The sequence below is a fragment of the Podarcis vaucheri genome (genome assembly GCF_965113315.1).
Source record: "Podarcis vaucheri genome assembly, chromosome: Z".
NCBI classification, from domain to species: domain Eukaryota; kingdom Metazoa; phylum Chordata; class Lepidosauria; order Squamata; family Lacertidae; genus Podarcis; species Podarcis vaucheri.
Window position 1 is genome coordinate 23,875,002 of NC_138758.1, and position 23,257 is coordinate 23,898,258.

Below are 23,257 nucleotides of genomic sequence, written 5' to 3' on the forward strand. Positions count from 1 at the left end.
GGGCTTCACCTCACATTAGTTGTATCCAGCATGGCCAATGATCGACCGTAAGAGCTGGTAAGAGTTCATACTCCAACAGCCTCTGAAGGACCACGGGTTCTCCATGCCTGCTGTTTGTTTTCCTGAGCTCCTTGGAGGAAGTAACAGGATTGTTTTTAAAATGTAAGGAGCAACAATAAAAACAGCATCAAAACTATTAACAACATATTCACAGCTTGAACAAATCACTAGAAAGGCAAACATGCACTGCTGCTGGAATGAACAAGCAAAGCCAACAGAGTTGAGAAACATACCTTCTCCTTCTGCAAAATGTTTGCCAGGCTCTTTCATAAATTCAGTGTCTGCAGCTCTTGCTTCCCCACCACACATCACCAAAGCTTCTGCTACATTTACATTATCTGCAGCTTGGGAATAGTTGTTTGTTTGTTTTTAAAGTCATCAGCAGCAAGGAGCAAAGGCCACATCCCTTTGCCTGGTTGGGGCAGCAGCCATGCATAAAACCCTGATTAAGTGCTACGTCTCTCGGGAATCAGTTGGGAAAGTTTGATCTTTTGAGTGCTTTCCTCTCCCACCCTTCACCCACCTGCCCTTCCCCTGTGGAGCATGGCAAACAAGGCAACATTTTGAAGCCATCCATCAACATCCTCTGCCATTTAAACAAGGGAACATTAAACAGCTGGGCCTACCTCTCCGTTTCTCCTTAATCTATCATCTAAAGTGGAACACATTCACCATTACCTGGAAGGACCAGACAGCAGTTTGATACTGCAAATCCAATTAGAATGCCCCAATCAATTATTTTTTCCAGGTTTGGCTTCAGCAAGCAAGGACAGCAAACTAGGAGAGAGGCTCTTCTTTCCTGATAGACTGAGGAGCCTTTGCAACAGATGCCAGTGTGTGGAAAGATTTTGACCAAGTGCATTTTTAATACATTGGTCAAGAGGCCTCTTTCACTTAGCTTTTCATTTATTTGATCATTAACCAAGCCTGTCTAAACAGCTTTAATGGGCACCCACTCTTTATGCAAAGCCTCATTTGCTACACCTGAAAGGTCAGCTTGACATCACACACATCCTAAAGGCGTTTCATTCACCTTTCATGCAGAACATCCAAGTTCCACAAGACACGAGGAAACTGGATGGTCTCTGATTTGTTTGTTTACTTATTTGCAAAAAATGTATGTTTATACACCACCAGTACTAAGGGGGGGGGGGATATATTGGTGATGGACAGAATACAATCATCAATCAAAGTACTGTACATGTATGAAAGAAGTACAAAATCCACCACAAATCAGCAGACCAGACTCTTCTTGTGCTGATGCATTAAAGAGTCCTGCTGGATCAAATCAGAGACCCATCTTATCCAGCACTCTGCTCTCACAGTCACCAACCAGATGCCTTCAGGAAGTCCACAAGCAGAAACCAAGTGCAACAGCAGTTTCCCCACTTGTGATGATCAGCAACGGTATCCAAAGTAGTCATTGACAGCCTTAGCCTCTATGAATTTCTCCAGTCCTCTTTTAAAGCCATCCAAGCTAATGGCCACCACTACATCTCATGGGAACAAATCCCATGTTTTAATGATGTGCTGTGTGAAGCAGTATTGAATCATCCTACACTGAACTTCACGGGGTGGCCTCAAGGTCCAGCATTATAAGACAAGGATAAACTGTCTCCCTAACTTTCTCCAAGGCGTACATAATCTTACACACCTCAAACCATTTCCCCCATGCTTAAGTTACCCCCTCCCCTTGCTCCTTGCCACTGCCCACCCCAATTATGCTTGGCCACCCCTCTCTTCACCTTGCAGCTCACCTAAAAAAACCCTTCCTTTTAAACCTCACAATCCCTCCTTAGACCTTGTCAAAGAGCCTCTTAGACCTTGAGGGAAGCCCCAGAAGGAAGCATGCTTTTTTCCCTGGAAGTGGCAGCAGCAGTGGGGAAGAACAAAGGGGATAGATTCCCACCCCCTTGTTCTGCTCCTTTCTACACCACCAGCAGCAACAGCCTAATCTTCTTCATCCTCTTTTGGCAATGGGGGTAGCAGAAGCAGTAACAGTGGGACAATGTAGGGAAAGACTTTCTTTCTTTCTTTGTCTTCACCTGCTATGTAGCAGTGGAGGTGGGGGGATAAAGGAGAGAAAGATTTGGACCTTCCCCTTACCCCAGGGATGGAGGAAGATGGCCAGCGTCTGCGCCAGCCTCTCATCATGCCACATCATCATGTTTCCTGCGTCACCTGTCTGTGACCAAGTGGACTGCAGCATGACAACTTTCTTACGTTTCAGTGCATATAGGCAGTGCTTTCCCCCCCCCCTAAAAAATGTTTTTTTCCTACTCATATTGAGAAACTGCCCCTCAATAAAGCCAAATTTAGATTCACAAAATGTTTAGGGGTATGCGTACCCCTGTGTCCCCCCAGAAAAAAGCACTGCGTATAGGAGGAAAAAGACCCAAATATTTCAGCCTCTCTACTGAGGACTTACTCCACACACTTGATTGCTTTGGTTGCCCTTTTCTGAATCTAGCTGGATTACCCTTCAAGGAAAGCTTGAGTGAACCAATGAGTTCTAAGCATGCTCCTGTATGTCAGTACTTGTAGGTACCTGCCTGATGTTCGTTGGGAGCTTAGCCCTAGTCCTAACTGGAGATAGCACTAACTTCAGGAGCATGCAGTACTACTGTGTCGTTCCCACTTCCCCAAGCATTAGGAAGTTTCCAGGGTAGCTACTGCAGGATTAGTTTTTCTTGAGGTGGGCCTTCTGAAGACCTATGGTATCTTTTGGAATTTGTTAATTTGGAAACATATTGAACGCCAGGGAGCAGGTGGGCATCTAGACAAAGGTCGTGTGTGAGAAGAATTAGTTCTTTCCGAAACAGGTGGCATTCACCTCCGCCACCTAACCTAGTAGTTGAGTGGGAGAGCTGAAAATAATGCCAATATATTTCACATCTGGCAACCAATGCACCCCTCTGGTTTCAAATAAAGTGGTACCTCACTGTAGTTAAGAACTTAATTCGTTCCGGAGGTCTACTCTTAACCTAAGGTACCACTTTAGCTTATGGGGCCTCCTGCTGCCACCGCATGATTTCTGTTCTCATCCTGAAGCAAAGTTCTTAACCCAAGGTACTATTTCTGGGTTAGCGGAGTCTGTAACCTGAAGCGGCTGTAACCCGAGGTACCACAAAAGTCTAAAAACCCCAGGAGAGAATTTTTCACAGCCCTCTAGTGGCTATGGTGGCTCATAACTCAGGAAGTGTATACAGTGGTACCTTACTTCTCAAGTGCCTTGGTACTCAAACAACTTGGAACCCAAACACTGCAAACCTGGAAGTAAGTGTTCTGGTTTGCAAACTTTTTTCGGAAGCTGAACATCCTCTGTTTTGAGTGTTTTGCTTCCGTTTTGAGGGCCACATTTCCATTTTTAGTGTTACGCTGAGGTCTGTTTTTGCTATTTATTTTACATTTTTGTGGGCTCTTTTTGTTTTGTTTTTGTGCCTGTGTGGAGCCCAGTTCAGCTACTGATTGATCGTGTGACTGCAGTACATTGTTTATTGCTTTCATTTTATGGATCAATATTCTCGTTAGATAGTAAAAATCATATTACATTGCTGTCTTAGGGGTTGTTTTTAAAAGTCTAGAACTGATTACGGTAATCCATTTTGCATTACTTTCTATGGGAAAGTGAACCTTGATTTTGGAATGCTTTGGTTTTGCAACAGACTTCTGGAACGGATTAAGTTTGAGAACCAATGTACCACTGTACCCAATTCTTTCTTTCTTTTTTTTAAAAAAATATTAAAGATTTCTTGGTTTACAAAAGTATGTGCAATGTCTCTTTTTTCAAGTTACATTTTCTACAGATCAGTTTCACTTGTTGAGACATTAGTGTTACATTAGGAAGAAAGGGGGGAAGAGGCGGAGGGGGCGTGGTGAGTGGGGGTTAGGTCGGGTGGCAATACTTGTTTTGTGTCAGCGTCGCTTGTGTGGGTTCTATCCTAACCAAACTAAGCCTCCCAGTGTGTATTTTGTTTCAGGAGGTGGCCTTCTCTGTGGTGACACCCTGCCTCTCAATCCCCCCCCAATCAGGTCCACTTTCTACAAAGCCGCTGAAGAACACATCTTTTTGCCAGGCCCCATTTACTTTCTTCTTCTTCTTCTTCTTCTTCTTCTTCTTCTTCTTCTTCTTCTTCTTCTTCTTCTTCTTCTTCTTCTTCTTCCTCCTCCTCCTCCTCCTCCTCCTCCTCCTCCTCCTCTTCTTCTTCTGGAACTCTGCTTTTCATCTGGCTGTGCTATTGTGTTTTATTGAAGGCGCTTCCCTTCAGTGATTTCATCTGGCTGTTTAAAATATTACATTGTTTTGAAATCTTGTTGTTCTTACTATTAAAATATGAACTCTGTTTTTGTATGCTGCCTAGCCTCCAAATCATCGCTAGGCGGTGTACAAAAATAGCATTTTGGCCTGTGATTACCATCTCGTAAATCTTGCAAGCTGCTCCATGAATCTCTCTGTGTTGAAGGGGGAGGGAGGGCACACACACTATATGTTAAATCAGGAGCCAGGACTCTTAGGCCGTCTTGCAAAGTGAAATACACAAAAAACCATTTAACAAATTCAGTCACTTTTGGCTAAATAAAGTCTGTTAAGTGGCTTGGCTAACCTTGCTTTCCTAAATTACCCCTCAATCAGGTTGCTTCTCACTCTTTCCTCTGAAAAGCACATATTCAAATCAGTGTGCATGGAAGCAAGTATGTTGGCACATGCATTATTGACTAATTGCCCTTTTGAATGTGCATCTCACTGAGCGCAAAAACAATGTTAAGCAGGCATCTGCGTGTGGGGGCATAGTTCAATCTGTTCTCTCCCCCACCCTGAAACACCAGCGGTTCTATCAGGACAGGACTTTGGGACAGGTGTCCAGGGCACACACACACACACACACACACACACACCCCACAAAAGACTGCAGCTGGCTTCCCACATTTTGAAATAATACACATGTACCACCAAATTGCATTTTATTATTTGCAGTTGTTTATTAGGGGGGAAGAAGTTGTTCTTTCATTGCATTTCACGCAGTAAGACAAATTTATGTAAGTCACCTAGAGAAGTTTCATAGGCAACAAATAAATCTGATGAAATAAAACAACAGCTCCCCATAAAACCATTAAATATAGAATCTCAAAATTATCTATCATTTTCCTGAAGCTCATCCAAGAATTGGCACAGCCAGTCATCAATTATTACATTATTCTCTTGATCTAAAATAAGCACAATATGCAGCATTTCCCTGGTTCAAAAGGTCTTCTAAAAACAAACCACTGATTAAATTCTGCAGCTCCACTGTTAAAAGGCTTCTCCCCTCCTTGGGCAGAACAGCTAAGAACACGGGGAGGTGGTCTTGACAGAGAGTTACCCCTCCGACCACAAGTTTGCAACAGGTGCTTGAGAGAGAATAACCCCCAAAAGCTGGCCACTAAATGAAATAAACTGGAATAATTTATCATTTCTCAGAAAGGCACAGTGGCGGACTAGAGAATGTCCTCAAACTGCGAAAGAGCACAAAGTGATGTAGTCAGTCGGACCCGCTGGCTTCTCCCTGCTGATCCTTGACTTCTTTAACGCTGCTCTCATCGAAGTGCTCCAGGGAGGCGGCATGCTGAATAGCCAACTCAGACACCAACATGGTGGGGAGCTGGCTCTGCTCGGGGTGCAGCCAAGGCTTCACATCCATGTTGTGCTCCTGCTTCCAGGCGGGGTATTCCATGCAAGCTTTATGCAGCTTCCTCATCACCTGGTCCCACAAGCCGGGGTGGGGGGTGGGGGTGGAGAGAAGAGAGAAGGTCAAAACACACCCACATTGGACTTCTCTGTGTGATGAGCGCAACAGCAAGAACCTGGAACTGTACCACCCACCCAAAGTGCTCTGGACAGGAAGGTTCATGAACCAAGTTGGACAACTAAAAAGTACCGTGTGAGATCACCTACCTCAAATCCCTACTCAGGACTTAAAGAGGCATCCATCCACAACACAACACAGGAATTAGAGCAATACTCCCCCAAACTTGGGTCTCTAGCTGCTGTTGGGACTAAAATTACGATCCTCCCTGACCACTGGTCATGCTAGCTAGGGATGATGGGAACTGTAGTCCAAAAACAGCTGGAGACCCAAGTTTGGGAAACCCTTCCCCTAAAAATAAAGCAAGGTTCCAGTCCTTCCTGGTTCTGAACCAATGGAATATTTAAATAAGGATGTAGAAAGCCATCTTCTACATAATCACATTGCTGGTCCATCTAAGCGCAGTATTGTAGACGATGACTGGAAGTGGCTCTCCAGCGCTTTGGGCAGGCATCTTTCTACCTGGAGACACCTGGAACTGAACCTCTGAACTTTGACATGCAAATCATGTGCTCTTCTACAAATTGATGGTCTGAATGCCATTCGAGTTTGCAATGTGTGCAACCCCTGGGCTTCTGGGGTAGTTTTGCCTCCATTCAGGTACCTGGGCAACACTGGAGAGGCAGGCTACCCTATAGCCAGGGAAATGGGCCCAGCTGCTGTCCAGGTATGCTACACCCTTCTTACAGCAACCTTTGGCAGCACCCAAACTGTGTCACCTACAAAGTACAAAACTAAACAATCTTTATTTATTTAATTTCTATGCTGCCCTATACCCGAAGGTGTGTGTAAACTGGTGATGGGCAATAAATAAAAAATCTAGTATCTTGAGTAACTCAATTTCCATCTGTTCCCATCCTCCCTCCTTCTGCCAAAAAAGGAAAAGAAAGAAAGACTGTAGCCTTTTGAGTCTGCAAGAGCAAGAATTTGAAGGGTATGGGAAATGCCTCAGAAGCAAATGCAAGAGGGTTTTTCCAGCAGTGTTCTACACAGCTCCTATCTGGTTGGCATCCTTACAACAGGAGCAGCTAACATAGTGGCTTGCAGAAGTTGTTGGGCTCCAAGCCCTATCATCTCCACCCAACATGGCCAATGGTCAGGGATAATGGGAGCTGTAGTCCAGAACATCTGTAGGCCACCATGTTGTCTAAGCCTGCCTAACATAACCTTATAAAGTAGGGGTGGTAAACCCCAGGCCTGGGGGGGGGGCAGGCACAGTCCCTCCCCTCCAAGCCCTTGGGACTCTCCTCAGACCCTTCACCAGCCCTGATCTTTACCCTCCTTGGATGTTTTTGCGTGGCTACTACTACTAATTTATTATCTGTACCTCGCCCATCTGAATGAGTTGCCACTCTAGGCGGCTTCCGACATAGAACTTCATAAAACATTACACATTAAAAAGCTTCCCTATACAGGGCTGCCTTCAGATGTCTTCTAAACGTTGTCTATTTGCTCATCTCCTTGACATCTGATGGGAGGGCGTTCCACAGGGTGGGCACCACTACCGAGAAGGCCCTCTGCCTGTGTTTTTGAACTTTGGTAACGCCTCTTGCTTGCCTGGATGGAGAATGCAGCGGGAGTTTATGTAAACTAGCCTGCTATACAAAGCTAAAATCTGCATTCACTGCTCCACCCCCTTTGGCCTCTGAACCTGCCCACCATGGGGCCTGTTCCCCAGGCTGAAAAAAGGTCCTCCACTTCTACTACAAAAGTGGGGCCAAATCACTATTCCTATATGGCAGTTGAAGGGCTATGGCAGAAAAACAGGGGCTTGCTTAAGACCACCTAGTGGGTTCATCAGGGTAGAGGAAACATTCAGACTGAGGACTTTCTGATTCACAGCTCAAGAAGAAGAAGAAGAAGAAGAAGAAGAAGAAGAAGAAGAAGGGGAGGAGGAGGAGGAGTTTGGATTTGATATCCTGCCTTTCACTCCCTTTAAGGAGTCTCAAAGCGGCTAACATTCTCCTTTCCCTTCCTCCCCCACAACAAACACTCTGTGAGGTGAGTGGGGCTGAGAGACTTCAGAGAAGTGTGACTAGCCCAAGGTCACCCAGCAGCTGCATGTGGAGGAGCAGGGACGCGAACCTGGTTCACCAGATTATGAGTCCACTGCTCTTAACCACTACACAGCCTCTTAGCCCACTGTGCTCCATAACCAACAACGCAGGGGGAATCCCCCTCTCGGCAGAGAAAAAGGGCTTTCTGCAAATCCATCTCACTTAGTATTACACTAGCTCAACTGATGCTCCTCACAAGAGGAACCAGATCACTAGAGGCCCAAGATAGTTCAGGTGGGAGAGCATGAGACTCTTAATTTCAGGGTGGTGGGTTCGAGCCCCATGGTTGGGCCAAAGATTCCTGCATTGCAAGGGGTTGGACTAGATGACCCTTGTGGTCCCTTCCAACTCTTCAGCTATGAATCTGCCTCACTCACCTGTGGTCCCAGGAATTGAACAGCTTTGTTCACAATCCACTTGGGCAGAAATCCTAGTTTGGAAAGGGGGGAGAGGCAGGAAGAATGGGGGGAATTAATCTTGGTCACATACACAGCATACATTTAAAGCACATGCCCCCCGACAAAAAAAAAAAGAATCATGGGAACTGTAGTTTTCTCCTCAGAGAGGTTACAGTTCCCTTAACAATGGTTCCCAGGATTATTTGATAGATGAGCGGGTGCATGATTGCTACTGACAATGGACTGCGGCAAACAAATCTCCCTTAATGCAGATGTTGGAAGCTGATTTGCAGTAGATGAAAAATCATCTTGCCTGTCTAGTGTTTGCAATTCATTTTTAAATGGTTAACAGGTAACTCACATTTTATGTGAGGGTTCGGTTCTGGGGGTCCATGTGTATATGCAAAAAAATACTAAAGCCAGTAACCCCAGAAGCGCCAATTTGGAGGGCTGTTTACCTATCTCTGGGAAGCAGCAGCTAAGGCTCTGGCAGGGTGGGTCCTAGAGTCCTCCCTCCTGCTTCTGAAAGCCTAGTAAGCATTTGCAGAGCTTTGGGAAGGAGGAAGGATGGCTTTAGGACCATGCCAGGACCCTCACGCCTCCTTCCCAAATCCAGCCATCTCCCTTATTCAGCTTTGGAAAGGTGTCACAAGGGCTCTGGGATGCCAGAGCCCCTGCGCCACCTTCTGAAAACCGAGTAAGGCTGCAATTACAGCATTGCATTGTGGGGGGAATAAATGCAGAGTGGGTTTCCTCCGCTCTCCATTTGTTTATTTATTCGCGCACCCACACAAAGCTGAATTCAGGTAAGTAAAATAAGTGTAGGATAGAATCATAGAATCACAAACCTGGAAGATGCGAGTTAACTGTATCTCCTACACAGAGCCTTTATTCTTTTTTAATCTACTTGCTTTTTCTCACTTAACACTTTGGCCACAACTGAGAAATCTGGTTGCTCACTGTGACTAGAGAATATTCCTTCTCTTCTTCTTTTTATTCAAATTCAGCTTTAAAGAGTTATATGCCTTGTGAAGCATACATGCTTTTTATGAAGCAGGTTTCATCACAAAGCAAGATACAGTACTTCCTTTGATCCTAAAACAGCATTTCTATCCTAGTAAAGGTAAAAGGTAAAATAGTACTCAAATTAATCAACAACTTTCCCACAAGGATCTTATTACTCACCTGATGACTGCAGCACAACTTACTATGGCAAAGGTATTAGAAGATTCAAAATGTATATTTTGCTCTATTTTTTATTTTATTTTTTGAAATAGTTTTTATTTGATTTTACAAGTATGTTACATTATAACAATGCTATCATTCACATTCACATTTACAGATTCTTCTGAATCTCTAGACTTCCCACCTCCCCTACATGGGTCCTTTTATTAAACCTTTTCCTGCTAATGTTTCCATCTGCTTACAGTGGTCTCCAAGATAGATTATAAAATTTTCCCATTCTTTATTGAAGTTTTGGTCTTCTTGGTTCCTGAGCTTTCCGGAACTAAGCCTCCAGAACTAGGTGGCTTAGTTTGGTCAGAATTGAGTATTCCCTTCCAGAGTCAACATGAAATACATTACTTCTGACAAAGGAGTCACCATAGTTGCTAGAGGGCCTTGAACATTTGTGTCCTAGGCTTTTTAGACTCTTATAAAATAGTCTAAATAGTCTATAGAATGCTGACTCACCTTTAGGGTCAAGCAGTGCCAGGTAAGTCAGCTTGCAACTGTCGTGTCCAGTTGGTTGCACCAGGTATCCAGCCAAACGCGAGGCAGCCCGCACTGTGTCCTTGCGTGGAGGGTAATTCTGCACAGTAAAAAGCCAGGCAATCAGCTGATGGACCAATTCCTGGTATAGAGGCCTCCCCTTCCCCTCCTTCCTGAGACTGAGTTCCCCTCAGGTAACTAAGGGGTAGTCAACAATCAGTTTAGTGTGCCAGCCAAAGCCCATGGAAACTGCATTGTAATACACCAAAATACAGAAGTAGAAATAATATACATCAACACATCAATAACAGAAGGTAGGCTTCAAAGGACTGGACTCTAAATCCCAAGAGGCTGCCAACTTTACCACCAACAGGTCAGTCGTGTGAAGGGTCTCAGCTCCATTGTCCAGAGAACTAAGTGTTGTAATAAAGCAGAAGGCCACAGGTTTAATCTCATCAGGGTGAGCCTGGGAGAAAGCCCTGTCTGAAACCCCAAAGAGCTGCTGCTAGTAGTCATTGAGCTAAATGGAGCTAATGGTCTGACTCAGGGCTCAGCCACACTTCCACTGCTTTCCCCTGGGGAAAACTCCTGGTTTAGCACTGAATCAGAACAAATGGCAACTGGGTTTTCCACAAGATTGATGCCTGCTCCGATTCACCGCAAAAGAGTGGGTTTTCCTGGGGAACGCGGCAGAGCAAACAGAAAACCATTCAGACCTGTGCCTAAAAAGCATGGGACAAGTGGGATAAAAAATCACTTTCTAGGCAAGGGACAAATGTGGAAGTGTGAACAAGCCCTTAGTATATGACAGTATATTCAGCCGTTGTGGGTCTCATGGCGTACTTATCAAGCAGGTGGATGAAGCTCCATTTCCCTAATGAAATGCTATGGTGGGTCTCTGAGAGGAGACCCACCACCCAATCTATTACCCACCTGAATCCCATAGTTTCCCCCCTGCTCACTTACCGGATGTTTAACAGAGAAGTTCATGATAATATAATCCTTATCCAGGACTTTCCATGATCTCAGAGTCACCACATCTCTGTTCCTCAAGGGCTTTGGGCACTTCCCTAATCCAAGGGAGATGGTAGGGAGTAGAGAGAGAAAGGCAGCTCAACATTGCATCTACAACATGCTGATCACATTCAGTTGCTAATGATTTCATCTAAATTTGTACTCATTCCTATATATTCCATTTTCCATATTCATTGTATATCATTCATAAATCTATTTCATAAGATTTCCATTTTAAATTTCTATTAAGCTTTGAATAGCAGTAAGGCGAGTGATTTGTTGCCGTTGCAATTACAAGTCCCAGGCACCTTAGCTTTTTAATTAGAATGGCGGGGGGTGGGGGGGAACACCCGTGTCACATAAACAAAAGTGAGAGCTTAACTTGCTTTGGCAAAGCAACACAGGGAATGTGTCAAAGGTCCAAGCAGGTTGTCTCAAGTAAAAGAGGCCTTGCACACAGATCCTATTCCCCTCATCCAAGCACAGAGCCCCCTGGATGAAAAAGAGCTCCTATGCATGAAAGGAAGGTATCAGAAGCAGGCAGCATTTGCAGAAATAGAAAAGTGGGGGGCAGGAGGAAGAGGGAAGAGGAGAAGGACAAGCAAGCCAAATGCCTTTTGAGGACTGAGCATACTGTACTGACTGTTGAGAGTCTGTTGGAGGGAGAGGGGAAATGGAACAGGGTATCCTGAAATCAGGCATGGCTGGCTGGAAACCTTAACAGGAATTATTTATGCTACAACTATGCGTTAACAGGTCCAGCTTATAATGGTGACCCAGGGAGAGATGCAAGGCAAATGCATCTCACACACCCCTATATGATGTGGACTATACCGCTCTATGAGCCTGAACCTTCCTTTCCACCAAGTTGTGTTGTTTTTTTTAGCAGTGTCCATTACTACTCCCCAAGGCTATTTAACCTCCAGAAAGAAGGCAGCCAGGCAGCTAAAAATCAGGCATCGTCGAGGGAAGGCATTCTCTCTCTTACACAAAACAGAATACCCATTTCAAACGCTGAGCAACTCTCAAGCCAGGGGCCTGCCTTAACACTGCCAGAATGTTTCTGATCAATCCATCTAACACAGCTCTCTTCCACCACCTTGAGTCCACAGATATTGTTGTCTCATCAGCCTATCAAGTTAGGCTGCCTGGCAATGATGAGGGTGGTAGTACTAACGAGCTAAAAGACTGAATCATGGATGGAGAACCTCAGGAGTCCCCCATTCTGAATCAGCACTCTGGCTTTGCATCCTTCTGTGAGTTCTTTTCTGTCCCTGAACCAAGATAGTGGTTATTGCTTACCTGGATGGGATGAGGATAGAAAGGGAAGTGTGTGTGTGAAGAAACTAGCTTACTTTGTGAATTTTGCCTTTGCATTTATTTTGCCTCTGGCCTCAGCCACCACTAGCATTCAGCCCTGGGCAGGCTCTCCAGGAGGGAAATGAGTCCCTTGGGTGGAAAACGGTTTCGCAGCCCTGGACAAAGCTGTATAGTCCTCTCCATAACACTCTCATTACAACAACCTAGAGCGGCTCAGCAGATATAGTTTTGCTGCTGGCTAAGGACCACACGGGATGTGGTTATTATCATGTAGCGTGGTGTTCCATAGATGGTTTTTTTAAGAGAGAACACCACCAAATCAACAACAGGTGGAAGGTAGCTGGATCACGACCACATAACATAGTTGAGGTGGATCTTTAAGCAGTGGAGGCTGGTCCATGAGGCTGAATGAGGTACTGCCCCAGAGAAGGAAGGCACCCCACACCCCAGACTACTAATCCTCCCAGTGTCTTGAAATTTCATCACACATTGCTTACATACCTGCAAGATTACCTTTGCAAACCTCATAACTAGAGGGTTAATCCGTTGCAGTGGAAACGACAAAGAGAGGCTTGTGGCACCTTAATTACAGGGATAATTCACAAAGTAGGGTTGATTCGATGCCAGGATGTTTTTATAAACACTACTTTCGCAACGGTCAGTTCCATTATTTTACATAAACCTAAGCGTCAGTGTTATCATCCTGTTTCCATTTCTCTCTGAACTCCTCTGCTAACATTTCTCAGGTTGACATTCCACAATTCCTGATCCACATAAGTCCAAGCCATCAGAAATGTGCCACAAGACTTTGGTTGCTGAAGAGGTAGGAACAGGGATGGGGGACTTGTGCCTGCCCAGATGTTGTCCCACCAGCCTCAGACAGCATGGCGAGTGATGGAGGAGGGTGGGTGTTTGTGGTCCTTGGAGCCAGGAACTTTAAAGCTTAGGAACCCACCAGCATTTTTTTTCTGAGTTTGGTACCAAATCTTCACTGTGTTTGCCAGGTACCCCCACAACTCAGTGGTGGGAAACATCAGGCCCAGATGCCAACAGTGGCCCTTTAGGCCCCTCTATCAGACCCCCAGGATTCTCCCCGGGACACACTCCTCACCCTTGTCACTTCAACACCCCCTTGAGTGTGTTTGCATGGCTGGAATGCAAAGCCTCTTCCTTGGCTGGACGGAGAAGAGGAAAGTGCAAATGTGAAGGAAGTAGCCTCTTCCACTCCATTTAGCCCCTGGCCTTGACCCTCATGGGCACATGACCTCTGGAAGATTGCCCAGATGGTAATGTGGGCCACACCTGCACTAGTTTGTGTGGTTTGGTGGTGGTATTGGGGTGCCCATCCTTACTTACATTCATAGTAGCTAATATCAGCATTGTCTGTGACACGAGCAATCTGATGCGTCTCAACAAGGTTTATGTCCCACATGCTGCGGTACTCGGTGTCATGTAGGACATCATAGGCTGTCTCTGCGGAGACACCTGCCATGTCAATCATGCCCTGCAGGTGGAAGGAAGAACACTGTCAAAACACCAGAGTAGTGAACAACCTCAGACCATGGTGTAAAATGAAACAATCTTGCCGAGTGTCTGCTTTGGGTGCGAAAGGTCACAGGTTCAATCCCTGGCCTCTCCATCTGAAGCCCTGGAGAGATGCTGCCATTCAGTGTAGACCATACTGAGCTTGATAGACCAACTTGGTCAGTGTTTGAATGGAATATCAACCGGGGAACTTTGCATACACCACCTTGAACCCTGTCAAGGAAGAAAGAAGGGAAATCATGCCTATATAAATAAAACCTGTTGTAGTGTTTACATGACCACTGGACCAAGGAACGAACCTTGGTTTCAGGAGGTAGAAGCTTCTCAACCTCACCTAGTCAATGAAGTCCACTTTACTGCTTTGAATAGTTTGTCCAGCAATTTAGGGAAGCTGTGAAAGCTGGTGAACCCTGGGTGCAAAATGTTCTAAAGCACAGTTACCCAAATTGTGGTTTGTAGGCTTCACTCAGGTGGTCCACACTCTTTGGGATGTCTGTGAAGTACAGCAGATGCAGCAGCTGTGAACAGCAGCTTCTCTGTCGTTCTCATAACTAGGTAGTCTGAACTGGCTGGGATGGACCAGTAGCACACCCACCTTTCACTTGAAGAAGCTGGGCTGAAAATAGTTCCTTCACCCCTGATCTAAGTAGGCAGGCCAACATCAGAACCTCCAGACATTCAACCACATGAAGCAGATCAGATCCAGTGCTTAATACCCGAAGCCTATCCTAAGTCATCTTCCACCCCCTTTCACAAGGTGCATTTGGTGGGGCACAAGAGCTACAGTAGGTTTAGACAGGGCACTCATCGAATGTCTTTTTTGCCTGCCAAAAGAGGCTCAGCAGGCCTCCTGCATCTAGTTCCAGGGAGGTGGCAAAAAACCTTTGTCAATCAGTTGATCTCTATCATCACAATTACAGATCTGCCACTAAATTGCAATCAAGCAAATACAAATTTCACAGTGTGCAAGAGATTATATGGGATGAGCATCATGGCAAAGAACTAGGATATGTGTACGTGATGTTGCACATTCACAAACCCACTGGAATGAATTGTCAGGAGCTAGTGTGGCTGGTAAGAAGCTTTACTCATCTGGCTCCCAATAAGACATGCTGATGCGCGCGTGCGCGCGCGCACACACACACACACACACACCACTTTTGTCTTCTGCTACACCTGAACGAACTCACTACTATACAAATGTATGAGGTAGGCAACTATTTAAAATAAAAATACTGAATATTAAAATAGACAACTATTTTAACTGCAAAAAGATCCAAGGAGTTTCTCTGTGTAAAGCACACTCTTTACAACTGAGCTATGGTCCTTTGCACTAATAGGACATTACATGCTCATTAACACATCAGATAATCATGCAATGAGCAAATACTACCAGAGGTGGGGGACGGGGAGAGGGCAGGAATCACCTAGCCATCCACCCCCCCCCCCACTCTTCATGCTAAAATTAAATTAAATTAAAGTGCCTAGTTTGGTGAAGAGTTGTTACCAGACCGGCTCTATCACTAGGGCAGTGGTGGCGAACCTTTTAGAGACCAAGTGCCCAAACTGCAACCCAAAACCTACTTATTTATTGCAAAGGGCCAATCATAATAATGATTGCCTGCTTGCACGCATACAAATAAATATACTGTATTTTTCCGGTATTGGACTGCCCACACTATACAAGGCACTTCCGCCGCTGACTTTCTACTGCTTGTGGCATCAACCAAATCAAACCCAGCATAGGGGGTGGGGCCGCACGGCCGCATACCAGCATTTTGGCGCCTGCGCAACTCCCCCCGATGCTGATGCGGTCACCGCGCACTTGAGGATCATTTCACGCACACACTGGGGGGGGCAGCGGCTGCACACTTTGCCAACACACAGCAACAGCACTGATGGGCCGAAGGCGCATGTGCCAACAGAGAGGGCTCTGAGTGCCCATTCTGGCAGAAGTGCCATAGGTTCACCACCACTGCACTAGGGAGAGTAGGTGGTTGCTTCTGGCCACTAATCTGGCTTTGTCATGAAAAGGCAGCAAACTGTTGATTATTTTGGATGTTCTTCCCTCACCACTAGAAGGTCAATGGCCAATCAGGCATCACCCCCAGAGAGGAAGTGCATTTGCTAAAGTGGACATCAATTTGCATAATATTTGCATAAGTTCATGTATATGTATTAAGAAGAATCCCCTGGATCAGGCCAAAGGTACAAGGAGCACACCATCTTGGTCCCACAGTGGCTAACCAGATACCTCAATGCAATGCCCAAGAGCAATTTGTGGAGCCTACCTCACAGCGTTGTTGTGTGGATTTTTTTTTTAAAAAGTCATGTATATATGCACCCACTGGACCCATTTATCTTCTGCCCACGTCTGGTCCAGTGGGTGCATGTATACATGACTAACTTTTTTTAAAAAATCCACACAGCAACCCTGTGAGGTAGGCTCCATAAATTGTTGAAAGAGCCACCAAGCTCAAGCAGACAGAGAAGAACAAACCTGTGGTCACCAAAAGGGTATTTTAGGGGTGTGTGGAGAGATTTTAACCAGATCTGCCTGGTCTTCATCTGACATTTTAACTCACGCAGGCAAGGGATTGGGAAGCAGATATCTTTTACACACTATAAAAGGTAAAGGTACCCCTGCCCGAACGGGCCAGTCTTGACAGACTCTGGGGTTTGTACGCCCATCTCACTCTATTGGCCGGGGGCCAGCGCTGTCCGGAGACACTTCCGGGTCACGTGGCCAGCGTGACAAAGCTGCATCTGGCGAGCCAGCGCAGCACACGGAACGCCGTTTACCTTCCCGCTGGTAAGCGGTCCCTATTTATCTACTTGCACCCGGGGGTGCTTTCGAACTGCTAGGTTGGCAGGCGCTGGGACCGAGCAGCGGGAGCGCACCCCGCCGCGGGGATTCGAACTGCCGACCTTTCGATCGGCAAGCCCTAGGCGCTGAGGCTTTAACCCACAGCGCCACCCGCGTCTTTACACACTATGGTCCATACTAATTTCCAGCAGCCTTCTAGGGGCTGGAAGAAGCAAATGGGGGCAGCTTTCCTTTGCACAGTGAAAGTCAGAAGTTTTTACACCCATTTAATGTGCAAGCAAGAGGCATTATTGCCGATCAATGACAGGTTCCAGTCAGGAAACAAAAGACAGATGTAGAGGGTATGGCCTGGAAAAGGTCTGGGGGCCATATACAGAGGTATTGAGGGCCACATTTAACCCCGTTTCCCTACCCCGCCCCCTTCTAGCTGGCTCTTGGAAAAAGTGTGAGAAGCCAACTCTTTCCTATTTCCCATCCTTCAAATGCATTAAACCAGAGCCTAGCACTAGTCTAGCATGGGTGCTTTGTAAATCACTGAGTCATTCTCCAACTTCTTCATTGGCTAGCAAACTAACAACCAAACGGAACGTGGGGAGTGATTGCTACATTCTCCACCAATTATTTGAAAAGCTCTTTGGTCTGACATCCCATGCAAGGGAGGTTTCCTGTTGTTGTCACCCAATAAAAATGAGAAAGAGACAAACAATGACATCATGGAAGTGGGCAGCCTTCCTCCCCCCTTTTTTTCTTTTGGGCTCCATGGTCATCCTGCCATTTCTGAGTTACACTTGTCCATTCTACTTAGCCTACCTTCCCCAGTGCACACCACACAATGTTCACCACAGGCATGAAAATTGTCCTATGATCACTGTAGCTGCCTGCCTGAACACAACAGGCCCTAAAGGAATGCACTTTCAGCTGTGAGGCAGTATGGTGTAGTGATTAGAGTGTCAGACTAGGACATGAGAGACCAGGGTTCAAATCCCCACTCAGCCATGAAGCTCACTGGGTGATCATGGCCCAACCATTGTCTCTCAGCCTAACCCACATCACAGGGTTGTTGTGAGGGTGAAATGAGGAGCAGAAGAACCATATACACCACCTTGAGATCTTCAGAAGATAAACACAATAAATATATAAACACAATAAATAAATACATTTGAAAAATGCAGAAGCTCAACAGGACTGGAACCTGACACTAGTACTCAAAAAAGCTCAGGGCATTTGCTGTGAGTGGGATGAAGTTCACCAGATATTCTATAATACACTCTCTCTACTGGTCTTCTAAAAATCGAGAGGAGGACTTCTATTGAAGTGTTCTCTAACTGTGAAAGGAGCCAGTTGTCTACACCTCTCAGCCTAACTACTTCACAGAGCTGTTTGTGAGGCTGGAAGAAGAAGGGGGAGCAGACATCCTTTAAAAAGCAGGGATGGGAAACTGTGGCCCTCCAGATATTGTTGGACCAGAACTTCCACCAACCCAGGCCACGCTGGATGGGAGTCCAACAACACCTGGAGGGTTACAGACTCCCCACCTCTGCTTTAAAAGGGCAGCAGGGTTAAAATGCAACAACCAAAAGTTCCATATCACAATTCCAGCAGGCCAATTGTTGCAAGGGAGCACACACTCAGCCAGGGGCGCCAGCTCCAGGGGGGCAAGCCGTTTTGGGGCCTCACTATGTTTTGGGGGGGGTGGGCTGGTGAGGGCCACTGTCCAAAAAGTGCAAAGGCTCCTTCTCCTCCTCTGAGTGCAGAGTCACCCTCGTAAGATGGCACCTCTGCACTCAGCTAAACTCATTTTACTGCTGCTTCATGAGTCCAGGGCTGATCCTCCAGTGTCCTAGATACAAGACATTAAGTGATCTTCAGTACACACCCTTGGGACAATCTCCCCCCAAAAAACATGAAAACAGCCTGCAGGTTCAGGCCAATAGGTCAGCATCCTGCTCTCACAGTGATCCAATGGATTCCTATGGGAAGCACATAAGCAGGCCATGCATGAATCACTGGCTTGGGTCCTACCCTCCAGGGCAGCAGAAAGCAAACCAGCTTAATCTTCTATATAACAGCCCTTCAAATATTTGATGCTATTACATCACTTCTCCAGGCTAAGCATACCCAAGTCTTACTTTCTCCTCTATGGACTTGGGTCTCCAAGCCACACTTTGTTTTGCTCTTCATACGAACATTTCAAAGTTTACAATTGAATTACTGCAGATCCAAGAGATGGGCTGTACATGGCCTCTCTGGGATCTGAGTAAGGGCCCAATCCAGCCTGGAACTGATCTGGGGGCCATGCAAAGTCAAGTGGAGATGGGGAAGAAGTACCACACCTCCCCCACACACTGTATGCTTAGTCAGGGTTTTAAACCACGTGTAAGCATATGGCCAGGGAGGGAAGGCAAGGCATGCAGGCCATAGCTGCCAACTTTTCCCTTTTCTTGCGAGGAATCCTATTCGGAATAAGGGAATTTCCCTTTGAAAAAGGGAAACATTGGCAGCTATGATGCAGGCTACTTGTGTGTGCCCTTCTCCCCCTCCTCCCTGCTACCAAACCTCTTGTGACAACCCCAGATCACTCCAGGTGGACCCGAATCAGTTTGGTTTCCTACAAAAGCTGAATTAAGCAGCACTTGTGAAAATTGCTATTCTCCTAGAAGAACAAACAGTGGCGCATCGGCGCATCAGCTACTGGGCTGATGTATCTTTGACACTTGGGCAAGACGTCATGAAACATTGGCATTATTATTGTTTAGTCTCTGCCCGTTATTACATCTGTAAGAGAAGGCAGCTTTCGCAAGCTATGCTAAAGTTCATCGCGTCCTGCAATTCAGTTATCAGCTACGCAGGCAGCAGTTGGATTATACATCCTAACTGAAAAATAGTTCCAATCAAGCTTAGCCCCTACCAAGTTTTATTCCATATTAAACAGCATTCCAGGCCCCTCATCTCCATCAATCCCAGATACCAGCCTTCATTTCACTCTTTGATTAACACCTTTTGGGTACACTCTCTCTGCCTGTGAACAAAGATGCATACAGGAAGGGTACATGATTTATTTCTTACCAAGGGAGCTCTGTTTCCCTGTTTTTATCGCTCCTCAATGCCTGCAAAAAAGGTACTGTTTTGTTGAGCCTTTTTCAGATGTCAATGATGTTGGCTGCTGCTAAGTGTGCTGCTGAAGTTCTTTCCTGCTGGTGTTGGGGGTCGCATTGTGTATTTTTATGGGGTTTGTTACCTGGGCTCTTAAATATGTTGTACATTGTCCAGAGTGTTCTTTTTTTAATCTTTAACAAGAGAGTACCCAGTTTTAAAAATAATAATACGTATGTGGTTCTCCTCCCTGCCCCCACTTTAACACAACAAAATTCCTGTGATGCAACAGGTGAGCTTCATGGCCAGGTGGAGACTTGAACCAGTCCAACACTAACCCAAGACCGCATACCCCTGGCCTTCCAGATGTCGCTGGGCTCCAGCTTTCATCACCCCAGCTAACCAATGATCCAGGATGATGGAGTCCAGAACATCTGGAAGGTCACAAGTTTTCCATCCTTGTTGTTACCATGTACAGTGGTACCTCGGGTTAAGTACTTAATTTGTTCTGGAGGTCTGTTATTAACCTGAAACTGTTCTTAACCTGAAGCACCACTTTAGCTAATGGGGCTTCCTGCTGCTGCTGTGCTGCCGGAGCATGATTTCTGTTCTCATCCTGAAGCAAAGTTCTTAACCTGAAGCACTATTTCTGGGTAAGCGGAGTCTGGAACCTGAAGCGTATGTAAGCTGAAGCATATGTAAGCCGAGGTACCACTGTATGCACACTGCAAGCTAGGTGACCTCAGGCCCTGGCCGCACACTCTTCTTCCCAGGGCTGCCCCCCTCACTGGCCACATTTCACATCCTGGGTGTTTCCTGCATGAATGGTGTGTGCCTTGGAATTGAGATGATGGTGCCTCTTGGTTGTGTGAATGGAGAACAGAGAAAGCAATGTGAGCGTGTGTCTAGAAACTATTCTACAGCACCATTGCTCTACCCACTTTTGCCTCTGCCTCCACCTGGAACTGGCATGTGGACCTCAAATGTTTCCTGGGTCGAAAAAGATACCCCACTCTTGACCAGCTCTCAAATGGCGACACATCCTCAGAGCCAACTCCTGAACCCAAATAACTCCCAGGAACATTGGGAAAAGCCTGTGGCATTCAACAAACAGCGCTGCAAAAGCTTATGTACATTTAAGCATTATATGACTTTAATCAAGACTCAGTCACTTTTCAGCCCTGCTGAATTAAGGACGTGTTTTTATTAGTTTTTAAAGTAATGATTTATAGCCTGTTCCCCCTCCCCCTCCCAGCATGCATTTAAACGAAAGACGACGCAGAAAAAGCTACAAGGAAAGTGCACACATATAGAACTACTGCCAATAAAAAATAAAATAAGGAAAGCTTAATAAATATCAGGGGGTTAGGCTAGATGACCCTCATGGTCCCTTCCAACTCAATAAGTCTGTGGTTCTGTGAAATGTGTCCACACCATTGCTGCAGGGAGAAATCACCAAAGGCCAAAGAAAGGAAGTTTCTCTTGTTGCAACCAGTAAAAACCTAAGAGTACTTAATCTTGACTGGATCAAGCTCTTCCCCACCTCCTGCTCTACTTGCTCCAAACCCAGACAATTTGTCCACTTAACTCAATGTTGTCCACACTGATGAGCAGTGAGTTGCCAGTTTCTAGAGATGCTGAGGATTGAACCTAAAACCAGTGCTTTTTTTCTGGGGGTATGCAGGGACGTGAATACCCCCAAACATTTTGTGAACTTAACTTTGGCCTCATTGAGGGGCATTATTTCAATACGAGAAGGAAAATAAGAGTACCCCTAAACATTTTATTGGGGGGGGGACACTGCCTAAAACCTTCTGCATGCAAAGCAAATTCTCTACCATTGAGCTGTGGCTCTTCCCTACTAGAATTTTGGTTGCTGGTCTACACCCAAATTATAACAGACTTACAGCAGAAATAAAATATATTTACCAACGAACCTGGAGCCTCAAGTGAGGCTGTGTAAACACCATACATTCAAACCACACTTCCCCCACCTTCAAAGTAATTCCAGGAACTGTAGTTTGTTAAGGGTGCTGGGAGCTGCGGCTTTGTGAAGGGTAAATTACAATTGCTGGGATTCTAGAGTTTTCGTTTTGAGACGGGTGGAGTGTGCTTTAAATAAATTGTGGGAAGTAGTTTGTGCAAAAGGGCTCAAGTAGATACCATGCAAATTCTTTTTCTTTTTTTTTGGTGGTGGTGCGGAGGAGCTCCGCAGGGAGAAATTTAACTATTTCCTCCCTGCTGCAGGTCAATCACACTTCTAAGGCTTTGGGCATTTCATATATAAATCAAGATTGCACCTCCGAAACTCCTTCTTCCCAATTCTTAAAAGGTGCAAGAACCCCGTATTAAAAAACTTCTCTCTCTCTCTCTCTCTCTCTCTCTGCACCGGTCGGCACCCGCCGGCCAATGCGCACCTCTTTCCCGACGGTCCGCAGCCACGTATTTTAACATTCACATGTGGCGCAGAGATCGCACCTCCGAAACTCCTTCTTCCCAATTCTTAAAAGGTGCAAGAACCCCGTATTAAAAAACCTTTTCCCCTTCTCTCTCTGCACCGGGCCAGCACCTGCCGGCCAATGCGCACCTCTTTCCCGACGGTCCGCAGTCACGTATTTTAACATTCATATGTGGCGCAGAGAGATAGAAGAGGGGCAGGGGAGAGAGAGAAAAGAACTCCACTTCCGGGACCAGGAGCCTCCGTCCAGTGGCGTAGCGTGGGGGGTGCAGGGGGGGGCCCGGCTGCACCGGGCGCAACATCTGGGGGTTAGGGTTGGGGGCGCAAATCCACGGGTTAGGGGGCGCAAATTACTTGCCTTGCCCCGGGTGCTGACAACCCACGCTACGCCACTGCCTCCGTCCGCTCCCTGTCCCGAATCGTTCCTTCCATACCCAACTCCGTGTCCATCCTACCTTGAGGCGGTACACCGCCAAGTCCGCATGGGGAACCACCTGCTCCCAGACGGAGACCCCAGAGCGGTCGTACCAGCTCAGCCACCCGTCTTGCGACTCGCACTCCGCCACGAAATCCCGAAAGGCTGCATCGTCCGGGAGGGTCACGGGCTCCATCCTGCCTAAACAGAACGGGAAAAAAGAACAGGTGGCGGCAGTGGCGCGGCAGGTAGGGGTCCCCCCATCCCCAGCTAAGCCAAGGTCCCTCCCGGCTCCCCGCTCCCCTCTCCCCCTCCACTCACCTGCGTTCACAGTGGTCAAGCGTTACTACTGCGCCTCCGGCGAGTGCGTCCCGTCCAGAAGTCGTCGCAAGCAAAGTCAGGGCAAGAAAGAGAAGAACCCGAGGAGTCGCGGGTATGTGAGCGGCTCTAAATTGCTTTTCGCGGGCGCTGATTGGCCGGGGCCGGCAACCGGTCCCCTTTCCCAACGCTGCTATTG

At 46.4% G+C, this 23,257-nt stretch overlaps 1 protein-coding gene across 2 annotated transcripts; it reads right to left on the bottom strand.

Moving 5' to 3' along the window:
• Nucleotides 1-5,015: 5,015 nt before the first annotated feature.
• On the bottom strand, nucleotides 5,016-23,257 carry LOC309524123 (START domain-containing protein 10-like). 2 transcript variants are annotated; one of them, XM_082208525.1, is made up of 7 exons: nucleotides 23,062-23,257; nucleotides 22,781-22,941; nucleotides 13,759-13,906; nucleotides 11,035-11,138; nucleotides 10,051-10,168; nucleotides 8,338-8,390; nucleotides 5,016-5,798 (listed from the first exon to the last, which is right to left on the bottom strand). In XM_082208525.1, exons 2-7 carry the CDS (start codon nucleotides 22,934-22,936, stop codon nucleotides 5,580-5,582), a joined length of 798 nt encoding a protein of 265 aa, XP_082064651.1. In that variant the 5' UTR covers nucleotides 22,937-22,941; nucleotides 23,062-23,257; the 3' UTR covers nucleotides 5,016-5,579. The 2 variants fall into 2 exon arrangements, 1 of the variants encoding a protein (XP_082064651.1); XR_014215806.1 differs by lacking the exons at nucleotides 10,051-10,168; nucleotides 11,035-11,138; nucleotides 13,759-13,906; nucleotides 22,781-22,941; nucleotides 23,062-23,257 and adding an exon at nucleotides 8,720-8,817 and having other exon boundaries at nucleotides 5,711-5,798.